The sequence below is a fragment of the Giraffa tippelskirchi genome, chromosome 12 (assembly GCF_054371585.1).
Source record: "Giraffa tippelskirchi isolate mGirTip1 chromosome 12, T2T-mGirTip1v1.2.pri, whole genome shotgun sequence".
NCBI classification, from domain to species: Eukaryota; Metazoa; Chordata; class Mammalia; order Artiodactyla; family Giraffidae; genus Giraffa; species Giraffa tippelskirchi.
The window spans coordinates 67922613-67942335 of NC_137286.1; the positions used below are offsets into that span (position 1 = coordinate 67922613).

At 55.0% G+C, this 19723-nt stretch overlaps 3 protein-coding genes across 4 annotated transcripts in view; all 3 read right to left on the reverse strand.

Annotated features, from left to right (window-relative positions):
* Positions 1-3970, reverse strand: part of LOC145529902 (uncharacterized) — a 35225-nt gene extending 31255 nt beyond the window's left edge. For both annotated transcript variants that reach the window (XM_081550666.1, XM_081550667.1), the window contains exons 1-2: positions 945-3970; positions 233-545 (exon numbers count right to left, since the gene is read on the reverse strand). In XM_081550666.1, the coding sequence (XP_081406792.1) occupies positions 233-545; positions 945-1181 (550 nt within the window). In that variant the 5' untranslated portion in view covers positions 1182-3970. The remainder of the gene's footprint in view (positions 1-232; positions 546-944) is intronic.
* A 3003-nt stretch (positions 3971-6973) lies between these two features.
* On the reverse strand, positions 6974-11610 carry LOC145529878 (uncharacterized). The gene is made up of 3 exons (XM_081550641.1): positions 8590-11610; positions 7878-8190; positions 6974-7627 (listed from the first exon to the last, which is right to left on the reverse strand). Exons 1-3 carry the CDS (start codon positions 8824-8826, stop codon positions 6999-7001), a joined length of 1179 nt encoding a protein of 392 aa, XP_081406767.1. The 5' UTR covers positions 8827-11610; the 3' UTR covers positions 6974-6998.
* A 3010-nt stretch (positions 11611-14620) lies between these two features.
* LOC145529972 (uncharacterized) lies at positions 14621-16428 on the reverse strand. The gene is made up of 3 exons (XM_081550748.1): positions 16236-16428; positions 15524-15836; positions 14621-15273 (listed from the first exon to the last, which is right to left on the reverse strand). Exons 1-3 carry the CDS (start codon positions 16368-16370, stop codon positions 14645-14647), a joined length of 1077 nt encoding a protein of 358 aa, XP_081406874.1. The 5' UTR covers positions 16371-16428; the 3' UTR covers positions 14621-14644.
* Positions 16429-19723: the final 3295 nt, after the last annotated feature.

Genomic DNA, 19723 nt, shown 5'->3' on the forward strand with positions numbered 1-19723 from the left:
TTGCCCACAGGCCAGCCTTGGCATGTGCGTATCCCGGGACAGAAAGCTTCCAAGAGATTCCCAAAGAATACCCAGGGTCGGATGTCTTTTGGGACTGAAGTGTGCAAGATGGGGGTGGGGGTGTGAGGCCAGCGCTTGCTGTAGGCCCAGCAGCATCTTTCGGGGACTCGTCCCTGTGTAGCTCAGCACCCCCTCCCCACACACTCCCGTGCACCAGCCCCAGCGTCCTCACCTCTGTGCTCTGGCGTGCTGGGCTCCAGGTCCTCCTGCTGCCTCAGAGGCCGGGGTTCTCGGGACTCCGGGTCGGAGCCGGGTGTGCTGAGCTCCGTGGCAGCCTCAGACTGGGCCGCCGGGTGTATCCTGGGCGGTGTCTCGGCAGCAGGCCTTCCCCGCCTCCGCTTCGCCCCCGGTGGGGCTGATGCCTCCGTGGGCACGCTCACCTGGAGCCTGCACTGGGCCTCAGGGGCGGGGGGGTGGTGCTCCGACCCCTCCCTCCGGGAGGTGGACGGGGTGTCCCCGTCCTCGGCCTCATCACATGGGAAGCTCTGCAACGACAGTGACCGTCAGCCAGCCGTGCTGGGACTTTTCCGAGCTGGGCCTGGCCAGTGGAGCCGCTGCTTCTGCCTGCTCGAACTTCTCTTCCCAGAAGGGTCAGAGACGTGTGTCTGCTCAGATCCCCACCCGGGAGGAAAGAGACCCACCTGAGGGTGTGAGGCCAGCCTGGGCGGCCGGCGCTGCCCGCACTCTCCCCATCCCAGCCAGCCTGCTCTCCCCTGGGGTGTGGACACAACTTGCCCGTCGGCTTCTGACCCCACATCCGCCTGGGCTTCCTTGAGGGAGACACACCCCGAGAAACCCGCATCCACACACACAGGCAAAGGACCCGGTGTTTCCGGGTGGCATGGGAGAGGTGGCCTGGCCCGGCCTGGGGCTCCCCGTGTTACCTTTCTGTTTCTCCGGGCAAAGGGCCAGAGGCCTCTCGGGGGTGCCCTGAGCCAACGTTGACAGGGTGCCCACGCACACTGCCTGTGAGCTCTCCTGAGGCCCCGGCCTCTGGGCAGGGGCAAACAGCAGAACATCCTGGCAGCAAGTGATCTGGCTGGGGGCTCCTCTCCGCTCTGGAGGCCTGGATACCCGGGTTGCGGGTTCTGTTGGGTTCTGTTGCCGGCAGGTGACATCATTTCCTGGGGTTCGTGCTGAGGTCCCTTCCCCAAAGCTTCCCAAGGGAATCTCTGGGTTTCTGACTGCTCGACCACCCCCCTTAGGCCATGTGCAGGCACAGTGACAGCCACACTGCCCAGCCCACAGCCCTGGGGAGGCCTGGGTGCAGCCAGGGCCTGAGCTCCGAGGACCCCGCTGCTCTCAGACCAGGCTCCTTCTTCTCATAAGTGGTGTGGCCCTGGACAAGCGTATGCCCCTCAGGGTTTCCCCAGTCTCTCCATCTGCAGAGTGGGGGTCATTCTCCCATCTGCTTCCTAGTTCTGTCGGCCTACGAGCAGCTCCATGCCTTTCCACCTGGGGCCGATATCACGTGGAGCTTGTGCGCTGAGACTTCAGAAAGAAAGACTCCATCCAGGGCTGACACAGCACAGAATGGGGCAGAACGAGGCCTGGATGCGCCGTGGTACCCAGGAAAAGGCACTCCCCCTCCTGACTGTTTTGAGACCCCGCATCCAAGTTGGAGGACCGAAAGGAAGACTCGAAGGTCTCCCTCTCTTATAGAAAAGAGTAGCCAACTTTCTGGTCCTCTGTTTCCATTGAGATTCTGTTCAAGTGTCCCAGCTTGGCTTCTGCGGGTGGCTGAGCTTCTAAGGGCTCCCTGCGTTCTTGTCTTTTCCTCTCCAAACCTTCCGTCCTTTTCCCCCTTCTGGGGTGGATGGGCGCTGTCGTTGCTTCTACCTTCGAGACAGATTGATGAAAAGTCTGGACCGTCGATTCCTTTCCTCTCTCTGGTTCCGTGTCTCTCTCTGGCTCTGTCCCTCTCTTTTCCCTTCTCGATTCAGTCTGTGTCTTCCTCTTTCTCTCTCGTGTGTGGATGGATGGATGCTAGGAATGCACATGTATATGATTAGATGAGGGTTATGTTTTAGGGATAGGTTAGAGGGAGAGAAAGGCTTTAGGTCGGAGTTGGTCATGGGGGAAGGGTCAAGGGTGGTGGTGGTGTTTCTTGGAATCTGAGTGCTGTGCATTCTTCGTCTCTTTCCATATGAACCCCTTCTCAGATACACCACTTGCAAGGAGTCTCTCATGTTCCGTTTCCTATCTTTTGCATTTCTGAATGCTTAGCTTCTCTGTTGTGAAGAGGTTCCATTGGATGGAAACCCGTTGGCGTACTTCGTTTTCCTCTTTCCCTTACTTGAAGAGACCCATTTCTACCTCCGCCCAGCAAATGGCAAGGAGACTCTGATGTTAAGGAGCCTTTGACCTACGCTTCTTTCTAGCTATCTCATGATATCAGTCTTTAGGGTGAGGTTTTTCCCCGATATTGAGGTGGTGTGAGATCAAAACCAATAGCGTTCTTCAGATGTAGCTGTCTGGTTTTCCCATGGACATTTATTGAAGAGGCTTTCTTGTTCCCATTTGGATATTCTCCCCTTCTGTGTCAGAGATGAGTTGACCATGGATGCCGGGGTTTGTTTCTGGACCCTCAACTTTATTCCATCGATCTGGATCTGTGTGTGTTGTTGTATTCCCAATAGCATACTGTCCTGCTGCTGCCGCTGCGGCTAAGTCACTTCAGTCGTGCCTGACTCTGTGCGACCCCATGGCCTGCAGCCTACCAGGCTCCTCCGTCCATGGCATTTTCCAGGCAAGAGTACTGGAGTGGGTCGCCATCGCCTTCTCCGATACTCTCCTGAGGATCCTAGTTTGGTCGTCTAATTTCCTTTCACACAACCTTGGATGTCCGTATCGGGGCTTTTTCGTCGGATTGTATTGACAATTTAGGCTCTTTTCTGTTTCCGTACCCCTTTTGCAATTCTTTGTTCGGTGCGAAAATGCATTGGCCTTTTGGGAGGAATAGCATCGAAGCTGTGGATTGCCTTGTGGGGCTGTGACATCATTTTCCCAATAGGAATTCTTTCAAGCCCTGAGCACAGCTTCTCTTTCCAGTGGTTGGTGTGGGCTTGATCTTCCTTCTTCCATCTCTCGCCGTTTTGTCAGGACAGGTCCTTCCTTCCCTTCTGGGTTAGATGGACTCGTGGGTATCACTTCAGTGAATGGCATTGTCAGTGGGGGTGATAATTCCCTTCTCATTGGAAGACTTTGCTGTGAGTATTAGAAATGCAAGTGATTTCTCTTCCCCTTCCTCCCTGTCCATCTCTCAGAGCCACCGGGAAACAGAGGCCTCATCCAGGGTCACACAGGCCTGAGGGAGTGCAACTAGACTGTTGTTTCTCCAGGCCCTCAGTGCTGGACATCATCCGGGATACTCTGTGTGTGTCTTCCTCAGTCTGCTGTCCCTTCAGACCTTTCCCTAGTTTTCACAGGCTTGTCGTGTTGGTGTTCTTTGTCTGTTTGGAGACACATCCTTGAGAAGCTTTGTGTTTCCACTCATTCGTCTCGCGATGTATGACCTGTCTTTTGCTTTTGTAATGAGGTCTTTCCCACAGTAGATATCTTTGATTTTGCAAAGTCCACTGTATTCTCTGGGTTGTTTTGTGAGCTGCCTTTTCGTTTTGTGTGTGAAGACTCAAAGCACATGTCCGGTTTCTGCTCATTGCTCTTCTAGATTTGTGACAAGTTTTCATGGAAACTTTGTCTAGGGATAACTGGAAGTGAACTCGGTGTAAGGTGTCAAGTCTCCATCTCCATTCATGTCATGCCCTGCAGTTTCCAATTCCCTGTTCCTGAGTGGTTTTGGAGACCTTGTGGGAAGTTTGGTTGCATCGGAGTTTGCGTTTCCACCTTGAGTAGATTCACACTGTTCTGCCCTCAGGGACACTGTCAAGGGGGAGTGAGGAGCTGCCTGCACTTCCAGCAGTGACCACACGGTGGGGCGAGTGCTGCTCTCCCCTCTGGGAGCCCCAGGCCACAGGCATCCCAGTGAGGAGCCAGCTCTGTGCTCAGCTGAAAGGAGTTAGTCTCTCAGGAGCCTCTGAGCCCTTGCCTTTGGATCACCCAGGGTGGGCATTTGCTGTGACAGAAAAAATTGCCCTGAATTCCATGGACGGAAGAGCCTGGCTGTGTGGAGTTCGTGAGTTGCCGTGAATCAGACACAACTGAGGACACAAAAATTCAATAGACTAAAACACTTTTTGGGGGTGGGGGGAGTGAAAGGGGGTGATGTGGGGTTTTTTGTCTTATATAATAGCCGAGGGAAATCTAGTTTAAACCTAAATTCACATAGATGGGAAAGGTATAGCTCTCCGTCACCCTATTAAAAAAAAAAAAAAAAAAACGACTTCACTTTTCTGAAAGCTTATTTAGTAGCTTCCTTGAGCAGTTCATTGTGAAGGATTTTTTTTTTTTTCTGTGACATTGGCCTCATTAAAATGTACGGTTTGCCTTTACTGGATAATTTTGTTCATTGGTTTGTTAGGGAATCTTGGTAATATTTGAGTTTCCTGGGGAGTATGGTCACATGACCTGGCCCTGGCCAATCGGTGCGTTCCACCTCCCTGGCCACTGTGATTGGCTCCGGACTGGGGCAGTGCCCAATCGGGGCCCAGGGCCGGGCCTCACGTTGGAAGCCAGGGGAAGATGAGCTCTCGTCCTGCTGGGGTAGGGGAAGGGGTGGGGCCGGGGGAGGTCAGGCTCCAGCAGTGGGAGGGGCTTGAGGTCCGCCTGCGGCAGTTGGTGACCTTCCTGCTCCCCTCAGGGCAGAGCCGCCGGCCTGAGAATGAGGGCGCTGCTGAGCCCAAGGCGCTGGGATGGCCCGCTGCTGCTGTGGTCCCAGAGCTCCACCCGAGACCTGAGGGAGGCCGTCTGCCCGTGAGTCCTCTCCCGCTTGTCTGTCAGCTTGTTTGAACCATGCTGGGTTTTCTGCCCAGCTGGCTAAGGGGAGTCCCTGGAAATGCAAGGGTGTGGGTTTTGGCAGACTTCAGGGAAGACATGCCAGATGAGCCTGGGAGACTCCAGCTTAATCTGGATTCAGGAGATATCTCTTCGGGCCAGCTAGTAATTGTAGGATAAGCCTAATGAGTCTTCACAGGATGAAGAGAGTAACGTGCCAAGGTAGCAATCGATGTCCTCATTCGAGAGGATGAAGCTGGTGCTCAGAGAAGGGGGGAACTTGGCCACAGCAAGGAGGTGTGCACCCAGACAGAACCCCCAGATCCGGCCATTGGAGCTCAGGGAGGCCACTGGTGTGGCTTGTCCCTGTGGCAGGGGCCGAGGCACGCAGCCCACCCTGATTCCTGCGGGGGCCTGACTTGGGAAGTGCCATCTGGTAGCTTTGAGACTCACCAAACCAAATTGCACTGGAGAGAGGAAGGACACCTTCCTTCATCCACCCCCCACCCCCGCCGGATTCCCACATACCCTGACCCCTTTCTCTTGATTTCGGAGCCATTTCCAGAGTCCCGCTCATATGACCTCATTCGAAGTGCACTGTGGACGAGCTGCCATCTGCAGCTGCTACCACAGCAGCCAAGGGCTTTAGCTCCCGAGTACCTCCCTTCCTTTGGAACTTGGGGGCCCTCTACTCCCCACTTGCACACCACAGACCTTTGCTGAGGATTGTGGGGACCCTCACTCAGTTTGCAGCACGTTGTAGCCATCCCTGTCCTCTCAATACCTCCCTTGCCACTCAGCTTGTGAGCCCCTTTGGAGCAGCGTGGCCCACCTGGCTGCAACGGAAGAGACACAGCTGACAGTGAAACAACAGCTTAGATCTGACAGCCGGAAAGCTCTGTCAAAAGGGACCTCCCTCTTCACACCGTAGAGGCTGTAGGAGCCGCCAGGCTTTCGGAACCAGTGCAGGGGCCAAAATGACTCCACAGCCGTTTTCCTTCCTGGGGAGGGTTCTGGCTCGAGTGGGAATGGCTCAAGTCTCCTAAGGTTCTGAAAGCCCACTGTGTGCAGATTCACGGTACACAGAGAGGAGAAGGTGGAGTCCTGCCCTGGAGGTGGTCACAGCTCACGGATGAGCCAGGCAGGCAGGCAGGCAGGCAGGCAGGGCATGAGAACACCTGAGCTGCCTTCATGAGTGAATGGTGTGGGGGCAGAGGAAGAGAAGCCGGTCTGCTCCCCCATGTGGTGCCCAGGGCAGGTTGTCCCCAGAGGAAACCCTTACGACGGTGAGGACTCTCACTGCTGTTTCCCAAGGGGTTCCGTCGGTGCGTGTCTTCCCCGGAGCGGTCAGGCCGTCTCTAAAGTACACTGGCCATGGGCATTGCCTCTCCTTGGAACTTCCCACGTGTTTCTCTTTTTTATGGAACAGTGATTTTTCTAGAGGGGTTCTGGGCCACAAGGTTGTTGGGTCATTTTCTAGCCTTCTGTCGTGAAGAACGCTTTCCTGGGCGTTGGGGTGGTTTGTTGTTCCAGCTCCCTTTCTTGGCTTCTTTTGGGAGCTGGTGCAACAAGAGGAGCTCAGCCTCTGCCTTCTGGCTGAGATGTCACCCTTCAAACAGCAATGCCTGCCTGGAGATAATGATGGCATTTGCCAACAGGGCTTCGTTTGGCACATGATATCTTGAAAGGACGTACACCGTCCTGTCAGCTATCAAAGGCTAGTTCAAATGACATAAAAATGAGAACTCTCCAATGGAGTCTTACAGTAGGTGGAGAGTCCGAAAGAAACTCCTTCAGTCATTTCACTGAGAGTCATTGATTGGGGACACCAAGAATATAGGAAGGAATGCAGAAAGAAAAGTTGAAATTGTGTTCAGGATCGGGGGGAGGGATGAACAGGGCGTGCTTGCCTTGAATCCAGGCTTTGTTGGGGGGTGGGGCATAAAGATCAAACGGGTCTGAAACCACAAAGTGGTGATGGTAACACAGTATCACCAGAGTCACACAACAGTGTTCCCAAATTGCAACAATGATGAAAAAGTTTACTAATCCCAACTTAACCAACAAAAATACACGAAACCATACAAAAAGTAAAACATCACCAGTAAGGTGGAAACAAACCAAATGCAAAGCAGTTCAGGGGAAAGGAACTCCATGTCCCCTGGGGGCAGACCGAGTTGACGGCGTCCACGGTGAGCCGACAGGGATGGAGGCGGCAGAGCCGACCGCTCCCCTGGACGTGGTGTTTCCGGCAAGGGCTCTGGGTCTCTGTCCAGAGCGGGGGCTCGTTCTTCCTGCAGGGGCGGGTGAGTCATCGTCGGCGTCTGGGTGTTGCGCGGGAGCCAGGGCAGGCTCTCCCTGCCGAGGCGGTGACTCCTCCTCTGCCTCGGGTTCTCCTGCCAAAGCCCGAGCAGGTACAGGTGCACGTGGAGGTGGAGGTTCTGGCTGAGGGGGTGGGACATCAGTGCCTGGGGCTGGGGGTCCTGCAGGCACGGAGATCCGATCTGCCCGGTGTGCTGGCCAGAACCCAGCTGGCCTGGTGTCTCTGCGAGGGCAAGTCTCGGTTCTCCATCTGCCCTCGGTGGATCCCTGGGTCCTGCACCTGGAGCCACCACCTCTGTAGGGACAGGTCTGGGAAGTGGAGCCTGGTTCCAGTTGGAGGCCAGTGCTAGAGCTGGGGGAGAAGCAAAGTTTGCCCACAGGCCAGCCTTGGCATGTGCGTATCCCGGGACAGAAAGCTTCCAAGAGATTCCCAAAGAATACCCAGGGTCGGATGTCTTTTGGGACTGAAGTGTGCAAGATGGGGGTGGGGGTGTGAGGCCAGCGCTTGCTGTAGGCCCAGCAGCATCTTTCGGGGACTCGTCCCTGTGTAGCTCAGCACCCCCTCCCCACACACTCCCGTGCACCAGCCCCAGCGTCCTCACCTCTGTGCTCTGGCGTGCTGGGCTCCAGGTCCTCCTGCTGCCTCAGAGGCCGGGGTTCTCGGGACTCCGGGTCGGAGCCGGGTGTGCTGAGCTCCGTGGCAGCCTCAGACTGGGCCGCCGGGTGTATCCTGGGCGGTGTCTCGGCAGCAGGCCTTCCCCGCCTCCGCTTCGCCCCCGGTGGGGCTGATGCCTCCGTGGGCACGCTCACCTGGAGCCTGCACTGGGCCTCAGGGGCGGGGGGGTGGTGCTCCGACCCCTCCCTCCGGGAGGTGGACGGGGTGTCCCCGTCCTCGGCCTCATCACGTGGGAAGCTCTGCAACGACAGTGACCGTCAGCCAGCCGTGCTGGGACTTTTCCGAGCTGGGCCTGGCCAGTGGAGCCGCTGCTTCTGCCTGCTCGAACTTCTCTTCCCAGAAGGGTCAGAGACGTGTGTCTGCTCAGATCCCCACCCGGGACGAAAGAGACCCACCTGAGGGTGTGAGGCCAGCCTGGGCGGCCGGCGCTGCCCGCACTCTCCCCATCCCAGCCAGCCTGCTCTCCCCTGGGGTGTGGACACAACTTGCCCGTCGGCTTCTGACCCCACATCCGCCTGGGCTTCCTTGAGGGAGACACACCCCGAGAAACCCGCATCCACACACACAGGCAAAGGACCCGGTGTTTCCGGGTGGCATGGGAGAGGTGGCCTGGCCCGGCCTGGGGCTCCCCGTGTTACCTTTCTGTTTCTCCGGGCAAAGGGCCAGAGGCCTCTCGGGGGTGCCCTGAGCCAACGTTGACAGGGTGCCCACGCACACTGCCTGTGAGCTCTCCTGAGGCCCCGGCCTCTGGGCAGGGGCAAACAGCAGAACATCCTGGCAGCAAGTGATCTGGCTGGGGGCTCCTCTCCGCTCTGGAGGCCTGGATACCCGGGTTGCGGGTTCTGTTGGGTTCTGTTGCCGGCAGGTGACATCATTTCCTGGGGTTCGTGCTGAGGTCCCTTCCCCAAAGCTTCCCAAGGGAATCTCTGGGTTTCTGACTGCTCGACCACCCCCCTTAGGCCATGTGCAGGCACAGTGACAGCCACACTGCCCAGCCCACAGCCCTGGGGAGGCCTGGGTGCAGCCAGGGCCTGAGCTCCGAGGACCCCGCTGCTCTCAGACCAGGCTCCTTCTTCTCATAAGTGGTGTGGCCCTGGACAAGCGTATGCCCCTCAGGGTTTCCCCAGTCTCTCCATCTGCAGAGTGGGGGTCATTCTCCCATCTGCTTCCTAGTTCTGTCGGCCTACGAGCAGCTCCATGCCTTTCCACCTGGGGCCGATATCACGTGGAGCTTGTGCGCTGAGACTTCAGAAAGAAAGACTCCATCCAGGGCTGACACAGCACAGAATGGGGCAGAACGAGGCCTGGATGCGCCGTGGTACCCAGGAAAAGGCACTCCCCCTCCTGACTGTTTTGAGACCCCGCATCCAAGTTGGAGGACCGAAAGGAAGACTCGAAGGTCTCCCTCTCTTATAGAAAAGAGTAGCCAACTTTCTGGTCCTCTGTTTCCATTGAGATTCTGTTCAAGTGTCCCAGCTCGGCTTCTGCGGGTGGCTGAGCTTCTAAGGGCTCCCTGCGTTCTTGTCTTTTCCTCTCCAAACCTTCCGTCCTTTTCCCCCTTCTGGGGTGGATGGGCGCTGTCGTTGCTTCTACCTTCGAGACAGATTGATGAAAAGTCTGGACCGTCGATTCCTTTCCTCTCTCTGGTTCCGTGTCTCTCTCTGGCTCTGTCCCTCTCTTTTCCCTTCTCGATTCAGTCTGTGTCTTCCTCTTTCTCTCTCGTGTGTGGATGGATGGATGCTAGGAATGCACATGTATATGATTAGATGAGGGTTATGTTTTAGGGATAGGTTAGAGGGAGAGAAAGGCTTTAGGTCGGAGTTGGTCATGGGGGAAGGGTCAAGGGTGGTGGTGGTGTTTCTTGGAATCTGAGTGCTGTGCATTCTTCGTCTCTTTCCATATGAACCCCTTCTCAGATACACCACTTGCAAGGAGTCTCTCATGTTCCGTTTCCTATCTTTTGCATTTCTGAATGCTTAGCTTCTCTGTTGTGAAGAGGTTCCATTGGATGGAAACCCGTTGGCGTACTTCGTTTTCCTCTTTCCCTTACTTGAAGAGACCCATTTCTACCTCCGCCCAGCAAATGGCAAGGAGACTCTGATGTTAAGGAGCCTTTGACCTACGCTTCTTTCTAGCTATCTCATGATATCAGTCTTTAGGGTGAGGTTTTTCCCCGATATTGAGGTGGTGTGAGATCAAAACCAATAGCGTTCTTCAGATGTAGCTGTCTGGTTTTCCCATGGACATTTATTGAAGAGGCTTTCTTGTTCCCATTTGGATATTCTCCCCTTCTGTGTCAGAGATGAGTTGACCATGGATGCCGGGGTTTGTTTCTGGACCCTCAACTTTATTCCATCGATCTGGATCTGTGTGTGTTGTTGTATTCCCAATAGCATACTGTCCTGCTGCTGCCGCTGCGGCTAAGTCACTTCAGTCGTGCCTGACTCTGTGCGACCCCATGGCCTGCAGCCTACCAGGCTCCTCCGTCCATGGCATTTTCCAGGCAAGAGTACTGGAGTGGGTCGCCATCGCCTTCTCCGATACTCTCCTGAGGATCCTAGTTTGGTCGTCTAATTTCCTTTCACACAACCTTGGATGTCCGTATCGGGGCTTTTTCGTCGGATTGTATTGACAATTTAGGCTCTTTTCTGTTTCCGTACCCCTTTTGCAATTCTTTGTTCGGTGCGAAAATGCATTGGCCTTTTGGGAGGAATAGCATCGAAGCTGTGGATTGCCTTGTGGGGCTGTGACATCATTTTCCCAATAGGAATTCTTTCAAGCCCTGAGCACAGCTTCTCTTTCCAGTGGTTGGTGTGGGCTTGATCTTCCTTCTTCCATCTCTCGCCGTTTTGTCAGGACAGGTCCTTCCTTCCCTTCTGGGTTAGATGGACTCGTGGGTATCACTTCAGTGAATGGCATTGTCAGTGGGGGTGATAATTCCCTTCTCATTGGAAGACTTTGCTGTGAGTATTAGAAATGCAAGTGATTTCTCTTCCCCTTCCTCCCTGTCCATCTCTCAGAGCCACCGGGAAACAGAGGCCTCATCCAGGGTCACACAGGCCTGAGGGAGTGCAACTAGACTGTTGTTTCTCCAGGCCCTCAGTGCTGGACATCATCCGGGATACTCTGTGTGTGTCTTCCTCAGTCTGCTGTCCCTTCAGACCTTTCCCTAGTTTTCACAGGCTTGTCGTGTTGGTGTTCTTTGTCTGTTTGGAGACACATCCTTGAGAAGCTTTGTGTTTCCACTCATTCGTCTCGCGATGTATGACCTGTCTTTTGCTTTTGTAATGAGGTCTTTCCCACAGTAGATATCTTTGATTTTGCAAAGTCCACTGTATTCTCTGGGTTGTTTTGTGAGCTGCCTTTTCGTTTTGTGTGTGAAGACTCAAAGCACATGTCCGGTTTCTGCTCATTGCTCTTCTAGATTTGTGACAAGTTTTCATGGAAACTTTGTCTAGGGATAACTGGAAGTGAACTCGGTGTAAGGTGTCAAGTCTCCATCTCCATTCATGTCATGCCCTGCAGTTTCCAATTCCCTGTTCCTGAGTGGTTTTGGAGACCTTGTGGGAAGTTTGGTTGCATCGGAGTTTGCGTTTCCACCTTGAGTAGATTCACACTGTTCTGCCCTCAGGGACACTGTCAAGGGGGAGTGAGGAGCTGCCTGCACTTCCAGCAGTGACCACACGGTGGGGCGAGTGCTGCTCTCCCCTCTGGGAGCCCCAGGCCACAGGCATCCCAGTGAGGAGCCAGCTCTGTGCTCAGCTGAAAGGAGTTAGTCTCTCAGGAGCCTCTGAGCCCTTGCCTTTGGATCACCCAGGGTGGGCATTTGCTGTGACAGAAAAAATTGCCCTGAATTCCATGGACGGAAGAGCCTGGCTGTGTGGAGTTCGTGAGTTGCCGTGAATCAGACACAACTGAGGACACAAAAATTCAATAGACTAAAACACTTTTTGGGGGTGGGGGGAGTGAAAGGGGGTGATGTGGGGTCTTTTGTCTTATATAATAGCCGAGGGAAATCTAGTTTAAACCTAAATTCACATAGATGGGAAAGGTATAGCTCTCCGTCACCCTATTAAAAAAAAAAAAAAAAAAAACGACTTCACTTTTCTGAAAGCTTATTTAGTAGCTTCCTTGAGCAGTTCATTGTGAAGGATTTTTTTTTTTTTCTGTGACATTGGCCTCATTAAAATGTACGGTTTGCCTTTACTGGATAATTTTGTTCATTGGTTTGTTAGGGAACCTTGGTAATATTTGAGTTTCCTGGGGAGTATGGTCACATGACCTGGCCCTGGCCAATCGGTGCGTTCCACCTCCCTGGCCACTGTGATTGGCTCCGGACTGGGGCAGTGCCCAATCGGGGCCCAGGGCCGGGCCTCACGTTGGAAGCCAGGGGAAGACGAGCTCTCGTCCTGCTGGGGTAGGGGAAGGGGTGGGGCCGGGGGAGGTCAGGCTCCAGCAGTGGGAGGGGCTTGAGGTCCGCCTGCGGCAGTTGGTGACCTTCCTGCTCCCCTCAGGGCAGAGCCGCCGGCCTGAGAATGAGGGCGCTGCTGAGCCCAAGGCGCTGGGATGGCCCGCTGCTGCTGTGGTCCCAGAGCTCCACCCGAGACCTGAGGGAGGCCGTCTGCCCGTGAGTCCTCTCCCGCTTGTCTGTCAGCTTGTTTGAACCATGCTGGGTTTTCTGCCCAGCTGGCTAAGGGGAGTCCCTGGAAATGCAAGGGTGTGGGTTTTGGCAGACTTCAGGGAAGACATGCCAGATGAGCCTGGGAGACTCCAGCTTAATCTGGATTCAGGAGATATCTCTTCGGGCCAGCTAGTAATTGTAGGATAAGCCTAATGAGTCTTCACAGGATGAAGAGAGTAACGTGCCAAGGTAGCAATCGATGTCCTCATTCGAGAGGATGAAGCTGGTGCTCAGAGAAGGGGGGAACTTGGCCACAGCAAGGAGGTGTGCACCCAGACAGAAGCCCCAGATCCGGCCATTGGAGCTCAGGGAGGCCACTGGTGTGGCTTGTCCCTGTGGCAGGGGCCGAGGCACGCAGCCCACCCTGATTCCTGCGGGGGCCTGACTTGGGAAGTGCCATCTGGTAGCTTTGAGACTCACCAAACCAAATTGCACTGGAGAGAGGAAGGACACCTTCCTTCATCCACCCCCCACCCCCGCCGGATTCCCACATACCCTGACCCCTTTCTCTTGATTTCGGAGCCATTTCCAGAGTCCCGCTCATATGACCTCATTCGAAGTGCACTGTGGACGAGCTGCCATCTGCAGCTGCTACCACAGCAGCCAAGGGCTTTAGCTCCCGAGTACCTCCCTTCCTTTGGAACTTGGGGGCCCTCTACTCCCCACTTGCACACCACAGACCTTTGCTGAGGATTGTGGGGACCCTCACTCAGTTTGCAGCACGTTGTAGCCATCCCTGTCCTCTCAATACCTCCCTTGCCACTCAGCTTGTGAGCCCCTTTGGAGCAGCGTGGCCCACCTGGCTGCAACGGAAGAGACACAGCTGACAGTGAAACAACAGCTTAGATCTGACAGCCGGAAAGCTCTGTCAAAAGGGACCTCCCTCTTCACACCGTAGAGGCTGTAGGAGCCGCCAGGCTTTCGGAACCAGTGCAGGGGCCAAAATGACTCCACAGCCGTTTTCCTTCCTGGGGAGGGTTCTGGCTCGAGTGGGAATGGCTCAAGTCTCCTAAGGTTCTGAAAGCCCACTGTGTGCAGATTCACGGTACACAGAGAGGAGAAGGTGGAGTCCTGCCCTGGAGGTGGTCACAGCTCACGGATGAGCCAGGCAGGCAGGCAGGCAGGCAGGCAGGGCATGAGAACACCTGAGCTGCCTTCATGAGTGAATGGTGTGGGGGCAGAGGAAGAGAAGCCGGTCTGCTCCCCCATGTGGTGCCCAGGGCAGGTTGTCCCCAGAGGAAACCCTTACGACGGTGAGGACTCTCACTGCTGTTTCCCAAGGGGTTCCGTCGGTGCGTGTCTTCCCCGGAGCGGTCAGGCCGTCTCTAAAGTACACTGGCCATGGGCATTGCCTCTCCTTGGAACTTCCCACGTGTTTCTCTTTTTTATGGAACAGTGATTTTTCTAGAGGGGTTCTGGGCCACAAGGTTGTTGGGTCATTTTCTAGCCTTCTGTCGTGAAGAACGCTTTCCTGGGCGTTGGGGTGGTTTGTTGTTCCAGCTCCCTTTCTTGGCTTCTTTTGGGAGCTGGTGCAACAAGAGGAGCTCAGCCTCTGCCTTCTGGCTGAGATGTCACCCTTCAAACAGCAATGCCTGCCTGGAGATAATGATGGCATTTGCCAACAGGGCTTCGTTTGGCACATGATATCTTGAAAGGACGTACACCGTCCTGTCAGCTATCAAAGGCTAGTTCAAATGACATAAAAATGAGAACTCTCCAATGGAGTCTTACAGTAGGTGGAGAGTCCGAAAGAAACTCCTTCAGTCATTTCACTGAGAGTCATTGATTGGGGACACCAAGAATATAGGAAGGAATGCAGAAAGAAAAGTTGAAATTGTGTTCAGGATCGGGGGGAGGGATGAACAGGGCGTGCTTGCCTTGAATCCAGGCTTTGTTGGGGGGTGGGGCATAAAGATCAAACGGGTCTGAAACCACAAAGTGGTGATGGTAACACAGTATCACCAGAGTCACACAACAGTGTTCCCAAATTGCAACAATGATGAAAAAGTTTACTAATCCCAACTTAACCAACAAAAATACACGAAACCATACAAAAAGTAAAACATCACCAGTAAGGTGGAAACAAACCAAATGCAAAGCAGTTCAGGGGAAAGGAACTCCATGTCCCCTGGGGGCAGACCGAGTTGACGGCGTCCACGGTGAGCCGACAGGGATGGAGGCGGCAGAGCCGACCGCTCCCCTGGACGTGGTGTTTCCGGCAAGGGCTCTGGGTCTCTGTCCAGAGCGGGGGCTCGTTCTTCCTGCAGGGGCGGGTGAGTCATCGTCGGCGTCTGGGTGTTGCGCGGGAGCCAGGGCAGGCTCTCCCTGCCGAGGCGGTGACTCCTCCTCTGCCTCGGGTTCTCCTGCCAAAGCCCGAGCAGGTACAGGTGCACGTGGAGGTGGAGGTTCTGGCTGAGGGGGTGGGACATCAGTGCCTGGGGCTGGGGGTCCTGCAGGCACGGAGATCCGATCTGCCCGGTGTGCTGGCCAGAACCCAGCTGGCCTGGTGTCTCTGCGAGGGCAAGTCTCGGTTCTCCATCTGCCCTCGGTGGATCCCTGGGTCCTGCACCTGGAGCCACCACCTCTGTAGGGACAGGTCTGGGAAGTGGAGCCTGGTTCCAGTTGGAGGCCAGTGCTAGAGCTGGGGGAGAAGCAAAGTTTGCCCACAGGCCAGCCTTGGCATGTGCGTATCCCGGGACAGAAAGCTTCCAAGAGATTCCCAAAGAATACCCAGGGTCGGATGTCTTTTGGGACTGAAGTGTGCAAGATGGGGGTGGGGGTGTGAGGCCAGCGCTTGCTGTAGGCCCAGCAGCATCTTTCGGGGACTCGTCCCTGTGTAGCTCAGCACCCCCTCCCCACACACTCCCGTGCACCAGCCCCAGCGTCCTCACCTCTGTGCTCTGGCGTGCTGGGCTCCAGGTCCTCCTGCTGCCTCAGAGGCCGGGGTTCTCGGGACTCCGGGTCGGAGCCGGGTGTGCTGAGCTCCGTGGCAGCCTCAGACTGGGCCGCCGGGTGTATCCTGGGCGGTGTCTCGGCAGCAGGCCTTCCCCGCCTCCGCTTCGCCCCCGGTGGGGCTGATGCCTCCGTGGGCACGCTCACCTGGAGCCTGCACTGGGCCTCAGGGGCGGGGGGGTGGTGCTCCGACCCCTCCCTCCGGGAGGTGGACGGGGTGTCCCCGTCCTCGGCCTCATCACGTGGGAAGCTCTGCAACGACAGTGACCGTCAGCCAGCCGTGCTGGGACTTTTCCGAGCTGGGCCTGGCCAGTGGAGCCGCTGCTTCTGCCTGCTCGAACTTCTCTTCCCAGAAGGGTCAGAGACGTGTGTCTGCTCAGATCCCCACCCGGGAGGAAAGAGACCCACCTGAGGGTGTGAGGCCAGCCTGGGCGGCCGGCGCTGCCCGCACTCTCCCCATCCCAGCCAGCCTGCTCTCCCCTGGGGTGTGGACACAACTTGCCCGTCGGCTTCTGACCCCACATCCGCCTGGGCTTCCTTGAGGGAGACACACCCCGAGAAACCCGCATCCACACACACAGGCAAAGGACCCGGTGTTTCCGGGTGGCATGGGAGAGGTGGCCTGGCCCGGCCTGGGGCTCCCCGTGTTACCTTTCTGTTTCTCCGGGCAAAGGGCCAGAGGCCTCTCGGGGGTGCCCTGAGCCAACGTTGACAGGGTGCCCACGCACACTGCCTGTGAGCTCTCCTGAGGCCCCGGCCTCTGGGCAGGGGCAAACAGCAGAACATCCTGGCAGCAAGTGATCTGGCTGGGGGCTCCTCTCCGCTCTGGAGGCCTGGATACCCGGGTTGCGGGTTCTGTTGGGTTCTGTTGCCGGCAGGTGACATCATTTCCTGGGGTTCGTGCTGAGGTCCCTTCCCCAAAGCTTCCCAAGGGAATCTCTGGGATTCTGACTGCTCGACCACCCCCCTTAGGCCATGTGCAGGCACAGTGACAGCCACACTGCCCAGCCCACAGCCCTGGGGAGGCCTGGGTGCAGCCAGGGCCTGAGCTCCGAGGACCCCGCTGCTCTCAGACCAGGCTCCTTCTTCTCATAAGTGGTGTGGCCCTGGACAAGCGTATGCCCCTCAGGGTTTCCCCAGTCTCTCCATCTGCAGAGTGGGGGTCATTCTCCCATCTGCTTCCTAGTTCTGTCGGCCTACGAGCAGCTCCATGCCTTTCCACCTGGGGCCGATATCACGTGGAGCTTGTGCGCTGAGACTTCAGAAAGAAAGACTCCATCCAGGGCTGACACAGCACAGAATGGGGCAGAACGAGGCCTGGATGCGCCGTGGTACACAGGAAAAGGCACTCCCCCTCCTGACTGTTTTGAGACCCCGCATCCAAGTTGGAGGACCGAAAGGAAGACTCGAAGGTCTCCCTCTCTTATAGAAAAGAGTAGCCAACTTTCTGGTCCTCTGTTTCCATTGAGATTCTGTTCAAGTGTCCCAGCTCGGCTTCTGCGGGTGGCTGAGCTTCTAAGGGCTCCCTGCGTTCTTGTCTTTTCCTCTCCAAACCTTCCGTCCTTTTCCCCCTTCTGGGGTGGATGGGCGCTGTCGTTGCTTCTACCTTCGAGACAGATTGATGAAAAGTCTGGACCGTCGATTCCTTTCCTCTCTCTGGTTCCGTGTCTCTCTCTGGCTCTGTCCCTCTCTTTTCCCTTCTCGATTCAGTCTGTGTCTTCCTCTTTCTCTCTCGTGTGTGGATGGATGGATGCTAGGAATGCACATGTATATGATTAGATGAGGGTTATGTTTTAGGGATAGGTTAGAGGGAGAGAAAGGCTTTAGGTCGGAGTTGGTCATGGGGGAAGGGTCAAGGGTGGTGGTGGTGTTTCTTGGAATCTGAGTGCTGTGCATTCTTCGTCTCTTTCCATATGAACCCCTTCTCAGATACACCACTTGCAAGGAGTCTCTCATGTTCCGTTTCCTATCTTTTGCATTTCTGAATGCTTAGCTTCTCTGTTGTGAAGAGGTTCCATTGGAAGGAAACCCGTTGGCGTACTTCGTTTTCCTCTTTCCCTTACTTGAAGAGACCCATTTCTACCTCCGCCCAGCAAATGGCAAGGAGACTCTGATGTTAAGGAGCCTTTGACCTACGCTTCTTTCTAGCTATCTCATGATATCAGTCTTTAGGGTGAGGTTTTTCCCCGATATTGAGGTGGTGTGAGATCAAAACCAATAGCGTTCTTCAGATGTAGCTGTCTGGTTTTCCCATGGACATTTATTGAAGAGGCTTTCTTGTTCCCATTTGGATATTCTCCCCTTCTGTGTCAGAGATGAGTTGACCATGGATGCCGGGGTTTGTTTCTGGACCCTCAACTTTATTCCATCGATCTGGATCTGTGTGTGTTGTTGTATTCCCAATAGCATACTGTCCTGCTGCTGCCGCTGCGGCTAAGTCACTTCAGTCGTGCCTGACTCTGTGCGACCCCATGGCCTGCAGCCTACCAGGCTCCTCCGTCCATGGCATTTTCCAGGCAAGAGTACTGGAGTGGGTCGCCATCGCCTTCTCCGATACTCTCCTGAGGATCCTAGTTTGGTCGTCTAATTTCCTTTCACACAACCTTGGATGTCCGTATCGGGGCTTTTTCGTCGGATTGTATTGACAATTTAGGCTCTTTTCTGTTTCCGTACCCCTTTTGCAATTCTTTGTTCGGTGCGAAAATGCATTGGCCTTTTGGGAGGAATAGCATCGAAGCTGTGGATTGCCTTGTGGGGCTGTGACATCATTTTCCCAATAGGAATTCTTTCAAGCCCTGAGCACAGCTTCTCTTTCCAGTGGTTGGTGTGGGCTTGATCTTCCTTCTTCCATCTCTCGCCGTTTTGTCAGGACAGGTCCTTCCTTCCCTTCTGGGTTAGATGGACTCGTGGGTATCACTTCAGTGAATGGCATTGTCAGTGGGGGTGATAATTCCCTTCTCATTGGAAGACTTTGCTGTGAGTATTAGAAATGCAAGTGATTTCTCTTCCCCTTCCTCCCTGTCCATCTCTCAGAGCCACCGGGAAACAGAGGCCTCATCCAGGGTCACACAGGCCTGAGGGAGTGCAACTAGACTGTTGTTTCTCCAGGCCCTCAGTGCTGGACATCATCCGGGATACTCTGTGTGTGTCTTCCTCAGTCTGCTGTCCCTTCAGACCTTTCCCTAGTTTTCACAGGCTTGTCGTGTTGGTGTTCTTTGTCTGTTTGGAGACACATCCTTGAGAAGCTTTGTGTTTCCACTCATTCGTCTCGCGATGTATGACCTGTCTTTTGCTTTTGTAATGAGGTCTTTCCCACAGTAGATATCTTTGATTTTGCAAAGTCCACTGTATTCTCTGGGTTGTTTTGTGAGCTGCCTTTTCGTTTTGTGTGTGAAGACTCAAAGCACATGTCCGGTTTCTGCTCATTGCTCTTCTAGATTTGTGACAAGTTTTCATGGAAACTTTGTCTAGGGATAACTGGAAGTGAACTCGGTGTAAGGTGTCAAGTCTCCATCTCCATTCATGTCATGCCCTGCAGTTTCCAATTCCCTGTTCCTGAGTGGTTTTGGAGACCTTGTGGGAAGTTTGGTTGCATCGGAGTTTGCGTTTCCACCTTGAGTAGATTCACACTGTTCTCCCCTCAGGGACACTGTCAAGGGGGAGTGAGGAGCTGCCTGCACTTCCAGCAGTGACCACACGGTGGGGCGAGTGCTGCTCTCCCCTCTGGGAGCCCCAGGCCACAGGCATCCCAGTGAGGAGCCAGCTCTGTGCTCAGCTGAAAGGAGTTAGTCTCTCAGGAGCCTCTGAGCCCTTGCCTTTGGATCACCCAGGGTGGGCATTTGCTGTGACAGAAAAAATTGCCCTGAATTCCATGGACGGAAGAGCCTGGCTGTGTGGAGTTCGTGAGTTGCCGTGAATCAGACACAACTGAGGACACAAAAATTCAATAGACTAAAACACTTTTTGGGGGTGGGGGGAGTGAAAGGGGGTGATGTGGGGTTTTTTGTCTTATATAATAGCCGAGGGAAATCTAGTTTAAACCTAAATTCACATAGATGGGAAAGGTATAGCTCTCCGTCACCCTATTAAAAAAAAAAAAAAAAAAAACGACTTCACTTTTCTGAAAGCTTATTTAGTAG

What these genes read in the sequence shown, in the direction of transcription:
- LOC145529878 (XM_081550641.1), bottom strand. Translation starts at nt 8,826, where the DNA reads ATGATGTCACCTGCCGGCAACAGAACCCAACAGAACCCGCAACCCGGG. An exon ending in TTGCCCGGAGAAACAGAAAG is followed by an intron (nt 8,191 to 8,589) that starts GTAACACGGGGA and finishes CTGTCGTTGCAG; the next exon opens with AGCTTCCCACGTGATGAGGC. An exon ending in CAGCACGCCAGAGCACAGAG is followed by an intron (nt 7,628 to 7,877) that starts GTGAGGACGCTG and finishes CTTCTCCCCCAG; the next exon opens with CTCTAGCACTGGCCTCCAAC.
- LOC145529972 (XM_081550748.1), bottom strand. Translation starts at nt 16,370, where the DNA reads ATGTTCTGCTGTTTGCCCCTGCCCAGAGGCCGGGGCCTCAGGAGAGCT. An exon ending in TTGCCCGGAGAAACAGAAAG is followed by an intron (nt 15,837 to 16,235) that starts GTAACACGGGGA and finishes CTGTCGTTGCAG; the next exon opens with AGCTTCCCACGTGATGAGGC. An exon ending in CAGCACGCCAGAGCACAGAG is followed by an intron (nt 15,274 to 15,523) that starts GTGAGGACGCTG and finishes CTTCTCCCCCAG; the next exon opens with CTCTAGCACTGGCCTCCAAC.